This window comes from Apteryx mantelli, chromosome 11 (genome assembly GCF_036417845.1).
Source record: "Apteryx mantelli isolate bAptMan1 chromosome 11, bAptMan1.hap1, whole genome shotgun sequence".
Lineage (NCBI taxonomy): Eukaryota > Metazoa > Chordata > Aves > Apterygiformes > Apterygidae > Apteryx > Apteryx mantelli.
This window is the reverse complement of record NC_089988.1, coordinates 18,326,551-18,339,921: the sequence shown is the minus strand read 5'-3', so window position 1 is coordinate 18,339,921 and position 13,371 is coordinate 18,326,551. Positions and strand designations below refer to the sequence as shown.

Genomic DNA, 13,371 nt, shown 5'->3' with positions numbered 1-13,371 from the left:
CCACATAGCAGGGTCAGTCTGACACCTCCATTTACCTCCATTTACCTCCATTAAACAGAGCTGTAGAAAGGGAGCTGAGCAAAGGTAAAGGACAGAGGAAAGGTAGGGGTTTCTATGAGAAACAGAGTTGGTTTGGCTCAGAGAAGCCTGCTCTAACTTGCCCCTGTCTTTTCCTCCTTGGACAGTCCACAAAGCCCCAAGGAAGCAAATGTCCAACAGCAGCTCCCTCACCGAGTTCCTCCTCCTGGCATTTGCAGACACACGGGAGCTGCAGCTCTTGCACTTCTCGCTCTTCCTGGGCATCTACCTGGCTGCCCTCCTGGGCAACGGCCTCATCATCACAGCTGTAGCCTGCGACCACCACCTCCACACCCCCATGTACTTCTTCCTCCTCAACCTCTCCCTCCTCGACCTTGGCTCCATCTCCGTCACTGTCCCCAAATCCATGGCCAATTCCCTGTGGGACACCAGGGCCATTTCCTACTCAGGTTGTGCTGCCCAGGTCTTTTTCTTCCTTTTTTTATTTGCAGCAGAATTTTATCTCCTCACTGTCATGGCCTTTGACCGCTTCGTTGCCATTTGCAGACCCCTGCACTATGGGACCCTCATGGGCAGCAGAGCTTGTGTCAAAATGGCAGCAGCTGCCTGGGCCAGTGGTTTTCTCCATGCTCTCCTGCACACTGCTGACACATTTTCCATACTACTCTGCCAAGGCAACACAGTGGAGCAGTTCTTCTGTGAAGTCCCCCAGATCATCAAGCTCTCCTGCTCAGAATCCCACCTCAGGGAAGTTGGGCTTATTGTGGTTAGTCTTTGTTTAGGCTTTGGGTGTTTCATTTTCATTGTGCTGTCGTACGTGCAGATCTTCACTGCTGTGCTGAGGATCCCCTCTGAGCAGGGACGACACAAAGCCTTTTCCATGTGCCTCCCTCACCTGGCTGTCTTCTCCCTGTTCATCAGCACTGTCATGTTTGCCTACCTGAAGCCCCCCTCCCTCTCCTCCCCAGCTCTGGATCTGGTGGTGACTGTTCTGTACTCAGTGGTGCCTCCAGCAACGAACCCTCTCATCTACAGCATGAGGAACAAGGAGCTCAAGGAGGCACTGAAGAAACTGGTTCAGCTGGTGCTGTTTCAGCAGCATTAAGTTGCCCATGTCTCCTCACAAGCAATTTCCAAGCGATCTCAGGCAACATTTGTGGTTTGGGCATTCTGTCTGTGATAAGCATGTTTGTACACAAACGTCTGAATTCATGTCTTCTCCAGAGGCACAAACCCCATCTGTCTGACCCAGAGGCCATCTGTAAATCTGCCAAGCACTGTGTCAGAGCTGGCCTCCCTTGCAGCATCTCTGTTATAAAAGGGGTTTTCATCAGTACACTGCCTGAGGACTGGGCTCTTCTTCCCAAGCTGGAGCCAAGAATGTGCTCAGGGAATTGCACTCGAAAAGGCCCTCTTGCTGTGCCTGGGTTTTCCATGGGCTAAAGGGGATGCACTCATAGGGTGATGTGTTAGGGTGCCCAGTGGGTGTTCAGTGTCCCTGGAGTGGTTGAGTGGTCAAGAGGTTATCTGCTGGGCACTGTCCTACATATCACTAGGTTGGTCACAGATGCCCATCCTTCCAGAAGGGATTATGGAGCCACCCGGAGAGCAGAGGGGATCTACAGCGCAGCGTGTGCCTGGCATGGCCAGTGAGTGGAGACTCCCAAAACCATGTGGAGTCACCAAAGGTAAAGGGCCAAACTGAGGAACGTACCAAATCTCAGGAGAGGGAGTGGGCTGGGTCTAATGACACCTCTGAACACATCCTGAAAAATGTGAAATGCCCTGTGATTGTTCCAAGCATCCTCCATATACACAGACACTGGGGAGGGGGGGTGTCAGGTGCAATGATGCTGGGCCAGCTGGGTCTGCCCGGACCAGCACAGCCAGTGTGGAGTCACCCCGGGGCCCCACAGCCTGCTCGCCCTGCAGAACAGCACCGCCAGCCCGGATCCCTGCGGGGAGCACAGGGGAGGGCTGCAGGAATGGCCAGGCAGGCCAGCACGGACACACTGACCTGGGGAAAGGCTCTCTGGAGAACAGGGATGTCTCTGGAGAAGAGCAAAGGAGCAATTGCGTGCTTGTGGGGAGGAATAAATGAAAATCTGTTTCTCTGTGTGTCAGCTCAGGGCAGGCTGCTCTGTCAATGGAGCTGCCTGAGGAGCCCCAGGGCCAGGACTCTTGTGCTGTCCTGAGGAGAGGGGCTGCCCAGAGGGGTTGCAGGTAGCCAGGGTTAAGGATGTCCTGGTGATGAGAGCAGTGGAGACATGGAGTGGGTGGCCTCCCTTTCCTTGGGCCATTGCTGGCCTCCAGCTTGGGAACTGATGGGGAGGCTGACACGCCTCTCTGCCCCCCAGGAGCTGCTGTGCCCTTCAGAGGGTCTGGGGCTGTGGAGTGAGTGCCCAGAGCTCTGCAGCCCCCTGCAGCGGGCACTGCTGGGGGCCACCACCACCCTGGGCTGCTCTGCTGGGTGAGCTGGGGAGAGGGCAGGGGAGGTGGGGAGAGCCAAGAAGGGTCTGGTCTGGGCTGGAAAGGGCCCAGGAGAGGAAAAATGCCAGCAGGCAGCTACTGTGTGTGAACAGCAGTGTGGGAGCACAGAGCTGTGTGCTTGCAGGGCAAATGCAGGTCTCCTGGGAGAGGCACCAGGACATAGCGGGTGCAGGAGAGAAGAGCCCAGGTTGTTCCGGGTGTTGCACGGACACACTGGGGAAGCTGCCCCAGGGCCATCGTCCCACACCAGCCCCTCACATCACCCCGTTCCCGTGTTGGCTGCTCACCCCAGCTGTGGAGTTGTCCATGTCCACCTCCATCCTCCTGCAGGTCTCTCTGTCCTGACAAAGGGGAAAGGACCAGCCTTGCATGGCCTCTCTTCTGCACCAGATCCTGAAAGATCCCAGAGCACAGCTGTCTGCTGACCCCCATGTGGGGCACAGCCCTGGCTGGGTAAGGATATTTTTACATTTGCTAAAGACCTTAGGCACATTAGAATGCCATCACCCTCATGCCATGACTTTTTGTTTGTGCCATACTCATTTGGTATCATGTTGTAACGTACAGGAGTTGTAGGCTGTGAGCAGGGCCCATTCTGCATAAGCAGTCACTCCTAATGAAACCTTGAACTGAAAACCTTCCAGGCCCAAGAGGCAACCTCACACCACTAGGAGGGGATGGTTCTGGGGAGGCCATGTTAGGTGCTAACCCACATGCAGCAAAGGACTTGCTGCCTGCAAGAATTGCAGTGCCGATCACCAGAGAGGACAGAATCACAGAACCATTCAGGCTGGAAGGGACCTTGGGAGGACTCTAGCTCAACCTCCTGCTCGCTTAGGGATCCACAATGAATTCACACCAAGTTCCTCGGGGCTTTGTCCAGCTGCATCCTGAAAGCCTCCAAGAAGAGTCCACAATCCCTCTGGACCCCACTTCAAATGCTTGAGGATCCTCATCGATTTTTCTCCCTTATATACAACTTTAACAGCACTTCTGTCAGCTTTTAACTCTTTCCTCTCATTCTCCTGACACAAATTCCTTTAAAAACCTTGTTCATTGTCAGTGGCAACCTTGAGTTGGAAGCTGCTATGATTCCTCCCCAAAACCTTCCCTTCTCTGCGCTGAACTAGCCCTGTTCCCTCAGCCTCTCCTCACAGGGGAAGTGCTCCAGCCCCGAACCACCTTGGAGGCCTGCCACTGGACTCACTCCATGTGATTAACAGTGTTCTTCTACAGGCAGCCCCACCTGGACACAGTCTCTGGATGGGCTCTAACGAGTGTTGAGTAGAGGGAGATAATCACTTCCCTCCATCTCCTGGCTGTGCTCCTGTTCATGCCACCCAGGACACTGTGGCCTCCTTTGTTGCCAGGGCAAGCTGCTGGCTGATGTTCAGCTCCCTGCCCAAAAAGACTCCCCAGCCCATATTATTGCAGGGTGTTGGTCTACCCCAGGTGCAGGACCTGCATTTGTCCTTGTTGAATTTCACAAAGTTCCTGACAGATTGTTCCTCCCGTCTGCTGAGGTCCCTCTGAATGGCAGCCCTCAAACATATGACTCTTCCTCCTGATGAGGTGTCATCTACAAAGGTGATGAGAGTTGCATCCTCCAGGTCACTGGTGAACCTGTCAGACAAGACAGGTCCGAGTATAGACCCCTGCATGCTCCACCTTTACCTGGCTTCCTGGTAAAGCATGACCCATTCAAAAAACCCTCGGAGCTCAATCATCCAAACAGCTTTTTATCCACCCGAGTGTCTACCCATCTCATCATGATGCCTTATTGTATTTAAGAATATTCATGGAGACAGTGTCCAACACCTTCCTAAAATCATGGTAAATGACATCTAGTACTTTCGGGTCCTCCACAATCACAGGTCTTTTATCACAGAAGGCACTCAGGTTGTGCAGGAATGATTTACCTTCAGTAAATCCATGCTGACTGTTCCCAGGCACATTCTTCATGTGCCGAGAAACATGATCTGAGAGCATTTGCTGCATGACATGCTCCTCACCAAAGTGAGGCTGAAGGGCCTGCAGCTCCCCAGGTTGTCCTTGTGGCCTTTCTTGAAGATGGGCACAACACATTCCTTTTTTTCTGGTCTTTGGGACCTCCCTTGATCTACATAACCTTTCAAAAGGTGATAGAGACTGGCCTTGTTATGACGTTGGCCAGCCCTCTCAGTGTCCTCATGTGCAGTCCATCACATCCCAGAGACTTGCATGGGCTGAGTACTTACAAGCAATCCCTCACTCAACCCTCATCCCCTGCTGGCTGTTTTTCTCTTCTGGAGCCCTGACTCGAGGCACAACAGCTCAGGAGACCTTGCTGGTGAAGACTGAAGCCAAGAACGCACCGAGCTGCTCAGACCCATCTGCACTTGCTATTACTAGAGTCACTGCCCCGTTCAGCAGTGAGACCTGGTGTTCTTTGCTTATTCTTTCTCTGTTAATGGAGTAGTAGCAGCTCTTCTTCATGCCCTTGATGTCCCCTGCAAGTGTCTACCCTCAGGGAGCTTTGGTTTCACCATTCCTACTTTGGTGGACAAGAGTATCCTGTTTAACCAAGCTGATCTCCCAAGATGTCTCCCAGTTCTAATGGGTATCGCTATGGACCATTCTTGTGCTTGGTGGCTGCTGTCTTTAAAGACATGCTGGCTTTCCTAAGCTCCATTGCCCCTCAGAGCTGCCTCCAATGGGATCCCCCACCAGTGCCCTGGAGAGGACAAAGTTTCCTCCTGTAATGGCTGGAGTCTGTACACTACTATTGTCCTTCCTCACTGCCCTCATGATCTGGGACTCCACTTTTCCATAGTCACTGCAGCCAAGGTTTCCACAGATTATCACAGCCCTGATCTGTGCTTCCTTATGTGCGAGTACCAGATCCAGATGAGCGTCACCCTTCCTGGCCCATCAGGGAGCTGTGCTTGGAAGCTGTCGCTGACAGCCTCCAGAGATCTCCCGGACTGCTTGCACCCTGCAGTTTGCCCTTCCAGTGAATGTCAGCGAGATTAAAGTCCCCCCAGAAGAACCAGGCCTGTGACCCACTGACTTCCTCAGGTTGCTTAAAGGAGACTGCATCCACCTCCTCACCCTCATCGGGTGGTCTGTAACTCCCATCACAACATCACCTTTACTCTGATGCTCATGCACAAGCTCTCACCCAAACCCAATGAGCCAACTCTCTCGTCAGCACACCCCATCCTTGGGACATTCTGCCATTTCCCTGGGGTGTCTGGCTGGGCTGCAAGCTGCCCTCCACAAGGACACAGCTCTCCCATTGCAGCTGCGTGATATCTAGGTGCCCCAGGCAGAAGCCACCTAGATACTGAGGCCACACTGAGACATGCTGCTGGGAGGGTGGATGTGGGCAGCCGGAAGGAGCCCGATGTGTTGCTGGCTAGAAGGGGAGGGCTGAGACCTGCCTCACGTCCCCTCAGAAAGAGTGCTGATGGGCACTTTGCCAGTGCATTCCTCTGCTCTCCGCGGTGTCGTTTCTTTTTGGGGTAACACGAGTGCAACTGTCCTCCACCTCCGAGGTGGGAGCACAGGGCAGCTGGGAAGAAGGCAGATGGACAGGCCAGCTCTGCTCCCTCTGCACTCAAGCCAGAGTGAATCCTTTTGCCTCTGAGGAGTCACAGCTGGTCACTCTGAGTGCAGCAGCAATGCAGAGGATTTCTACCTCCAGGAATCCTCCTCCTGTGTGACAGGGTCAGCTAAGGAAAACAAAAGCGTCCTTAAAATTTTTAATGACCCCACATTATTTAGAAGTGAGAGTGAAGATGCTGAAAATGCCTTCAACATTTTGAGTGGATTAAATAAGACTGGAACTGGGAATAAAAAAGTATAGATACCCCTGTTCCCATGTACCTACTGCTGTAGGTCAGGGCTGACTCCTCTGGAGCCCACAGGCAGAGGCCCTTGCTCCTGACGGCAAACCCAGCCAGCACAAACCAGAGCTCAAGGAATGGAGCCCAATACTGCTGATATGGGGAGAGGTAACATGTATGTGTTTGGGAGGGTTTTATGAGAAGGTTTTGCTCAGAGAAGTCTGTCCTAATTTGTCTCTATCTGTTCTTCTTTGCACAGTCCCCCATGCCTGAAGATAGCAAAATGTCCAACAGCAGCTCCTACAACGAGTTCCTCCTCCGGGCATTTGCGGACACACGGGAGCTGCAGCTCCTGCACTTCTCGCTCTTCCTGGGCATCTACCTGGCTGCCCTCCTGGGCAACGGCCTCATCATCACAGCCGTAGTCTGCGACCACCACCTCCACACCCCCATGTACTTCTTCCTCCTCAACCTCTCCCTCCTCGAACTTGGCTCCGTCTCTACCACTGTCCCCAAATCCATGGCCAATTCTCTGTGGGACACCAAGGCCATTTCCTACTCAGGATGTGCTGCCCAGCTATTTTTCTTCTTTTTCTTATTTTCAGCAGAGTATTCTGTTCTCACTCTCATGGCCTATGACCGCTACGTTGCCATCTGCCGACCCCTGCACTATGGGAACATCATGGGCACGAGAGCTTGTGTTAGAATGGCAGCAGGTGCCTGGGTGAGTGGTTTTCTCTATTCTGCGCTCCACACTGCTAACACATTTTCAATGCCACTCTGCCAAGGCAACACAGTGGACCAGTTCTTCTGTGAAGTCCCCCAGATCATCAAGCTCTCCTGCTCAGACTCCTACCTCAGGGAAGTTGGGCTTATTGTGGTTAGTCTTTGTTTAGTCTTTGGGTGTTTCGTTTTCATTGTGCTGTCCTACGTGCAGATCTTCACTGCTGTGCTGAGGATCCCCTCTGACCAGGGTCGTCACAAAGCCTTTTCCATGTGCCTCCCTCACCTGGCCGTGGTCTCCCTCTTTGTCAGCACTATCATCTTTGCCTACCTGAAGCCCCCCTCCATCTCCTCCCCAGCTCTGGATTTGGTGGTGGCTGTTCTTTATTCGGTGGTGCCTCCAACAGTGAACCCTCTCATTTACAGCATGAGGAACAAGGAGCTCAAGGATGCCCTGAGGAAAGTGATTTCATGGACATTTTTCAGCACTGGCAACATTGCCATTGTTCTCCACAAATGATTTCCCCCGTGTCCCGTACCAGGACTGAGTTTTGTTTCTTCACTTTATTTTTATTATTACAATTGTTACTATTGTTAGTAGTACTTGTTATCATGTTGCTACAGAAATGCTTGCATTCATTCCACCTTCACTGAGACTGCTCTGTCTCACCTGGTGCCTATTTAAGATTCTATCCAACACTGGGTCAGAGCTGACTCCATCGTAGTATCTGTTTAATAAAGTAGGTTCTTGCAGGTGCAGTGCCTGAAGGCTGGGCTCTTCCTCCAAAGCTGCTGTCCCTCACACCCTGTCCCCAGTACATTTCCTTCAGACAATCTCCCCCACCCCGCATGCTGACTGTTACCCCAAAAGTTACCCCCAGACAAGGCTCCATGCTTAGCTGGAGGACTGGATGCCCAGCTGTGAGCCCTGGGAGGATGAGCCCTCTGCTGGGTCATCTGCAGGGCTGGCAGGGAGCATGCAGGGTCCTGGGCCCATCTCCTGGACCTGTAGACCATCCTCCTCCCATAGGGGCCCTCAAGCAGGGTGCCTCAGGGCAAAGATGTAGCCTAGATTGTTGTTGCATGAACAGAGAGGAGAAACTGTCCCAGGAAACTCCTCACATATACAACTCCTTGTATCAGTCATTTCTACCACTGGCCATTCCCCATGGTTCTGGTGAGGGGTGATCTTTGGACGTGATCAGCTCTGTCTGCCTGCTGGCTTCAGCACCTGTATGGGGGAATGTCCAGCCCTGCATGGCCTCTCTGTGGGCTCAGACCCCAGCATAAAACAGAGCATGCCTTCTGCTAACCCCGAGGGGACAGGGAGAGGGCTGGGCAGGGCCTGGGAACTGGTGGGAGGCTGCCAGGCAGGAGGGCCGTGGGGGATGGGGCACCAAATGCTGTCATGGGGATCATGCCTGCAGGATGCTTCCCCACCCCAGAATGCACCCTGTCAAGCGTGGTGCCTGCACAGTGGGGCCATGGGGACACATGCAGGGCAGCAGGGCTGGGTCAGTGGAGGGATGAGACACAGATGGGAGCCACGACACTCCAGAAGCTCCTGACAGTCATGGCGGGGATTCACTGCTGCAAGCAGGACTGGGGGTTTCTCAGTGCCTACAGCCACCAGCACCACCTGCCAGGATTCCCAGACCAAGCACAGATGGTGGGTGCCCAGCACTGCAGCTCACAGTGCCCCCCGTCCTGTGTCAACGTCCTCTTTCAGGAACACCCCCGGGTGTGTCACTCTCTGCCCAGGTGTGGAGAGGAGCTGCTGGAGGTCTTCTCTTCTCACGCCTGCTGGTCCCAGCTGTGCCTTGGTGTCAGCCTACAGGCTCTGCCCTGGGTCATGTCATGTCTCCATTTGCTCCTGTCTGAGTCCATGTAGGGACCTGCAGCATGTATGTCTGCTTAGAGCTGGCCAATACAGCCCACCTGCGTGGTCCCAGGAGATCCCAGAAAGGCTGTGCTTGGAGGTGAGGCTGTGATTGTCCTGAGTCAAAGCTGGTGGGATGGTCTGTGTGGGGGCCAAGGGGAGGAAAGGTCAAGAGACAACAAGCAGAAGATGCAGTACAGGAAATTTCAAATGAGCTGAAGGAAAAATAAAGAAATGACCATGGTAGTTGAGCAGCACTGGGGCAGGGGACAGGAGATCTTTAAAAACTCTCCTGCAGAAATCACTTACCAACCTGGTCTGTCAAGTTAGCCCAGCTCAGAGCAGATCACGCTCCTGGAGCTCTCTGGTGGTCCCTCCCAACCCAAATCCTCTAGGAGAAAAGGGCTGGAAGGCAGAGTTCTGGGCAGGGGACACTGTTGTGGGGTTGAGGCCTTGCTGGTATCTGTACTGCCTGGTCAAGCCTGTCCTCAGAGTGACACAGTGAGCAAGTTCATCCATCCTCAAAAGGAGTCTCTGCTCCATGGGCAACAGGAGTCAAACCAGTGCCAGGAGACTGCAGAAACATTCTCAGGAACACACCAGGCATCCAGGCCCTTTGACTGCTGAGGTGTCCCCGGACCAGTGCTTTGCATGCTGGGTCTGAAGGGCTGAGAAATCTTTAGAGCCAGAGAAGATTGGAGTCCCATGTCTTAGGCTCACGGGTTACAGGGCATCAGCAGGGTTGTCCTGGCTGCAGGGAGGGAATCACTGCCCAGGGCATGAGCAGATCCCCCTCTGCCCTCCCCTCTCTCTTCACACCCTGGAACAAAGACTGTTTCCCGTGTTGGCCTTCTCTGCTGGGCTGTATTCCTAGCTGGAGGAGATGCAGGCTTCACATTGGGAAATGCAGGAGAGCCCAGTCTCATCTAGAGGAGCAGGGTCCCACCACACCTGCTGGGTGGCCAGGGCTGCAGGGGGCAGACACCACTCCGTTCTTCGCAAACCTCCTGCCTGGGGCTGCAGGGTGCCCAGCATCAAGGCAGGCATGCCTGTGGATTGGGTGCCATTGGGGCAGTGGCCTTTGCACCAGCCTCTGTCTGTAAGGGACTCAGGAGCTTCTCCACCTCCATGTTAGTGGCAAAGTTTGTTTCCCAGCTTCTTCCCTCTGGAGAGCTGAGGATTTAGTTCTCGGGAGAAGGCGAAAGGGAAACCCTTTTGTGGATGGAACTTGTATCACCCCATCAATCCTCTACTGCCTTCTCCTGCTGTATCACCCCCAGAAGTCCTTTGCCAGGAGCATTTTTTGCTTTCTGACCCTCTATCTGACTCTGCTTTGAGCAGCACGTTGCACTACAGGCCTCCTGTGGTCCCTTCAAGTTGAACTATCCTGAACGCCTATGATCTCAGGCCCCATTTCAAGCACAGAGCAAATGTCTCTGGGACAGGAGTCCTTTGTGCTTTATGTGACCATCTAAAGAAGGCAGGTGGACACCTCCTCCTCCCTGTTGACTGTACGGGCAGCCTGGGAGGCACTGCCTCAGGCATATCGACATTACAACGGAAATTCTATGCATCCACCTTTAACCACCTGAAAGTCCATTGCCTGGATCCCCCTCAGTGGTGAGGGGAGAACAGCAAGCTTTTCTGCAGTGTGATTTCTGTACCTCTGCAGTTTGTGCCTCTAAGTAGATGGTGCCATCCTCCCCTTGGTTTCTTGCCTAAAGCTCAGGCTGGATGGGGATGTGAATGTGGAGGCTGTCTGTCACTGCAGTGCCTGTGAGATGGTGGAGAGGTAAGAGGAATAACAGAGTCACTGCCCTGGACTGCAGCAGAGAGGATTTCATCTTGTTTGGGATGGAGTTAGGCAAGGCAAAGCTCAGCTGGAGCTGGAGCTGGATCTAGGAAGGGATGAGGAGGGTAACCTAAAGGGCTTCTGTAAGAACACTGTCCGTACAAGGCATCCATCCAAGGAAGATGTGGTCTCCCTGCTCAGTGGGGCGGGGGACGTAGTGACAAAGAGAGGGGAAAGGCTGAGGAGCTCATTGCCTCCTTTCCCTTGTCTTTTCCTGGTCTTGTCTAACTGCCAGGCCTCCCTGGCCCCCAAGTCCTTTGGCAGCATCTGTGGTAGCAAAGCCTCACCCCTGGTAGAGAACGACGCATCTGGGGAGCACTTTTGCCCAGTGGGCACACACAAGTCCAGGGGACCAGACAGGAAGCACCCCAGGGTGCAGGGAGAGGTGGCTGGAGTCACTGCAATGCTGCTCCCAATTGCCTATGAAGTGTCATGGTAATCAGGGAGGTTCCTGACAACTGGGAAAAGGCAGACATCACACCCATTTTCCAGAAGGGCAAGAGGGAGGGTCTAGGGAACGATGGGCTGGTCCTCTTCATCTCAGTCCCTTTGAAGGTGATGGAGCAAATCCTCCTGGAAACCATCTCCAAGCATATGAAGGACAAGGCCTGGAAGAATCAGCATGGGTTGACCAAGGGGAAACGGAAACCATGCTTGACCAACCTGATTGCCTTCTGCCATAAGATGAATGCCTGCGCGCACAAGGGGAAAGCAGGGGATGTTGTGAACCTTCACTTTAGCAAAGCCTTTGGCACAGTCCCCCAGAGTCTCCTTATAGGCATATTGTTGAGCTGAGCCCTGGATCAATGGACCATAGGGCAGGTGGAAGACTGGCTGGACCATCAGGCTGAAACGCTGTCATCAGCGGTACAAGTTCCAAGTGGCAGCTGGTTATTAGCAGCATTCTTCAGTGATCAACATGTGGGGCAGGACTCTTTAACACCTTGATGAATGGCCTGCACAACAGATGGAGCGCACTCTCAGCACCCTTGTGGACAATGCATAAGTGGGGGGAAGACCCTGGGCAACCTCATCTAGTTCCCTCTGCGTTGACCAGGGGGGTTGGGACCAGGTGACGTCCAGAGGTGTTGTCCACCCTGAGTGCTGTGATTCAGTGAATCTTTCCCTAGAGAGCTCTGTAAAGAAAGAAGAGGCCAAGGAAGAAAAAATGCCAAAGAGGCAGAAGAAGTTAGCTGAAATATTATAGTTTAAATAAAGCAGTTCCTCCAAACAAAGTTTCTCCATTCAGAGTGTTGTTAGCAAATGTAGTTTGATGAATAATGTGTGTATATATGCATGTATACTCGCATCGACAGGCTAATTCCTGTAGTGCATGAACATGGTGCTGCCAATTCATAAGAAAGGAAAAAATACTGGCAATGGTAAGAACTGTGTGAAGTTTCAGAAACGAGGATTTCTTGTCAGTTGTTTCATTGAGTTATTTTTTGAGAAGATCTCAAATTATGATTAGGTCTCCTTTTGGGGCTTGAATCATTTGACCACAGAGGGAGGGTATTGCTGCCTGTGATGTCCTGGGGTACCTGTGTTCATATGTGATGCTGGAAATTTTGGGGGCCTCTTGCAGATAACTGTCCTCTGATGAGACAAATTGCAATCCTGGAATCAGTCTTCCTTCAGTGTTTAGAGAGGGACCATCAATGATTATTTTAGTTTATTGGCGTAAACATTTCCCAGGAGAAGGGAGCACAAGGGACAGGGAAATTCATGAGCTCAGCTGGGCCTCTGCTCCTGAGTGGGGCCAGGCTCCTGGGGTGGAGGGAGGTCATGGCAACCAGGCAGCACTGCCCAGAGACAGCTGTGTGCGGGAGCAGCTCCTCTGCAAAGAGCAGCAGGGTTCCAGGCACTGCCTGCTGCTGCTGCTGACATGAGAGGAGAGAAGGCAGAGAGAAGTGCAAGGCAGTGTGGAGTGGGAGGACAGAGGAGAGCTCCTTGTGGGGGAAATCTTCACAGCCCTTGACACGGTAAGTCTCTGGCTGCAGGGCAATGCTACTGAGGTTCCTGGAGGGGTCTTCTGAACCCAGCCCATTCAATTATTGGATTTTTAAGGATCACTTTCCTGGCTTATCCTGTGCAGAGGAGGGGGAGGTGCTTCAGAGCAGGGATCCCCTGCCACAGCATCACAGGGACAGGGCGTGCAGCTCCATTCTGCAGGGGTGGCTGCAGGGGTGTGAAGCCAGGGAGCACACACAGGTCTGCGCAGTGCTGTGATTCAGAACAGTGTCCCTGTGCCCCAGGGGGCTGTGTACCCAGCGCAGTGAGTTTGCTGCCTGCGAGGGTCCTGCCTGGGGAGCTCCCCAAAGCAGTGTGGGGTGAAGCTCTGGATGAGAGGAGAGACCCCCCCCCAGCAGGGCAGGTTCATTCTCCTGCTGGGAAGGTGCTGCATGGCTCAGGGTCATGGTTGCTCACAGCTCCAGCTCACTCCCAGGACATTCCTAAGGGGACTTTTCAAGAGGAAGCTCAGGACAAGGGTTACTTGAAATGGAAGGAGCTTTCCTATTAGGGTATGTGCTTTCGGTTCCCTAATTTTGGCAGGAAGACAA

The 13,371-nt window shown here is 53.3% G+C and overlaps 1 protein-coding gene across 1 annotated transcript; it reads left to right on the top strand.

Moving 5' to 3' along the window:
* The first annotated feature begins 208 nt into the window (after positions 1-208).
* Positions 209-7,599, top strand: LOC136993130 (olfactory receptor 14A16-like). Its single transcript, XM_067303141.1, has 2 exons — positions 209-690; positions 7,122-7,599. Exons 1-2 carry the CDS (start codon positions 209-211, stop codon positions 7,597-7,599), a joined length of 960 nt encoding a protein of 319 aa, XP_067159242.1.
* Positions 7,600-13,371: the final 5,772 nt, after the last annotated feature.

Bases quoted from the DNA above. Each gene is read 5' to 3' on its own strand.
- LOC136993130 (XM_067303141.1), top strand. From the start codon at position 209: ATGTCCAACAGCAGCTCCCTCACCGAGTTCCTCCTCCTGGCATTTGCA. The intron at 691-7,121 runs ATTTTCCATACT...CACTGCTAACAC, and splicing joins CTCCTGCACACTGCTGACAC to ATTTTCAATGCCACTCTGCC.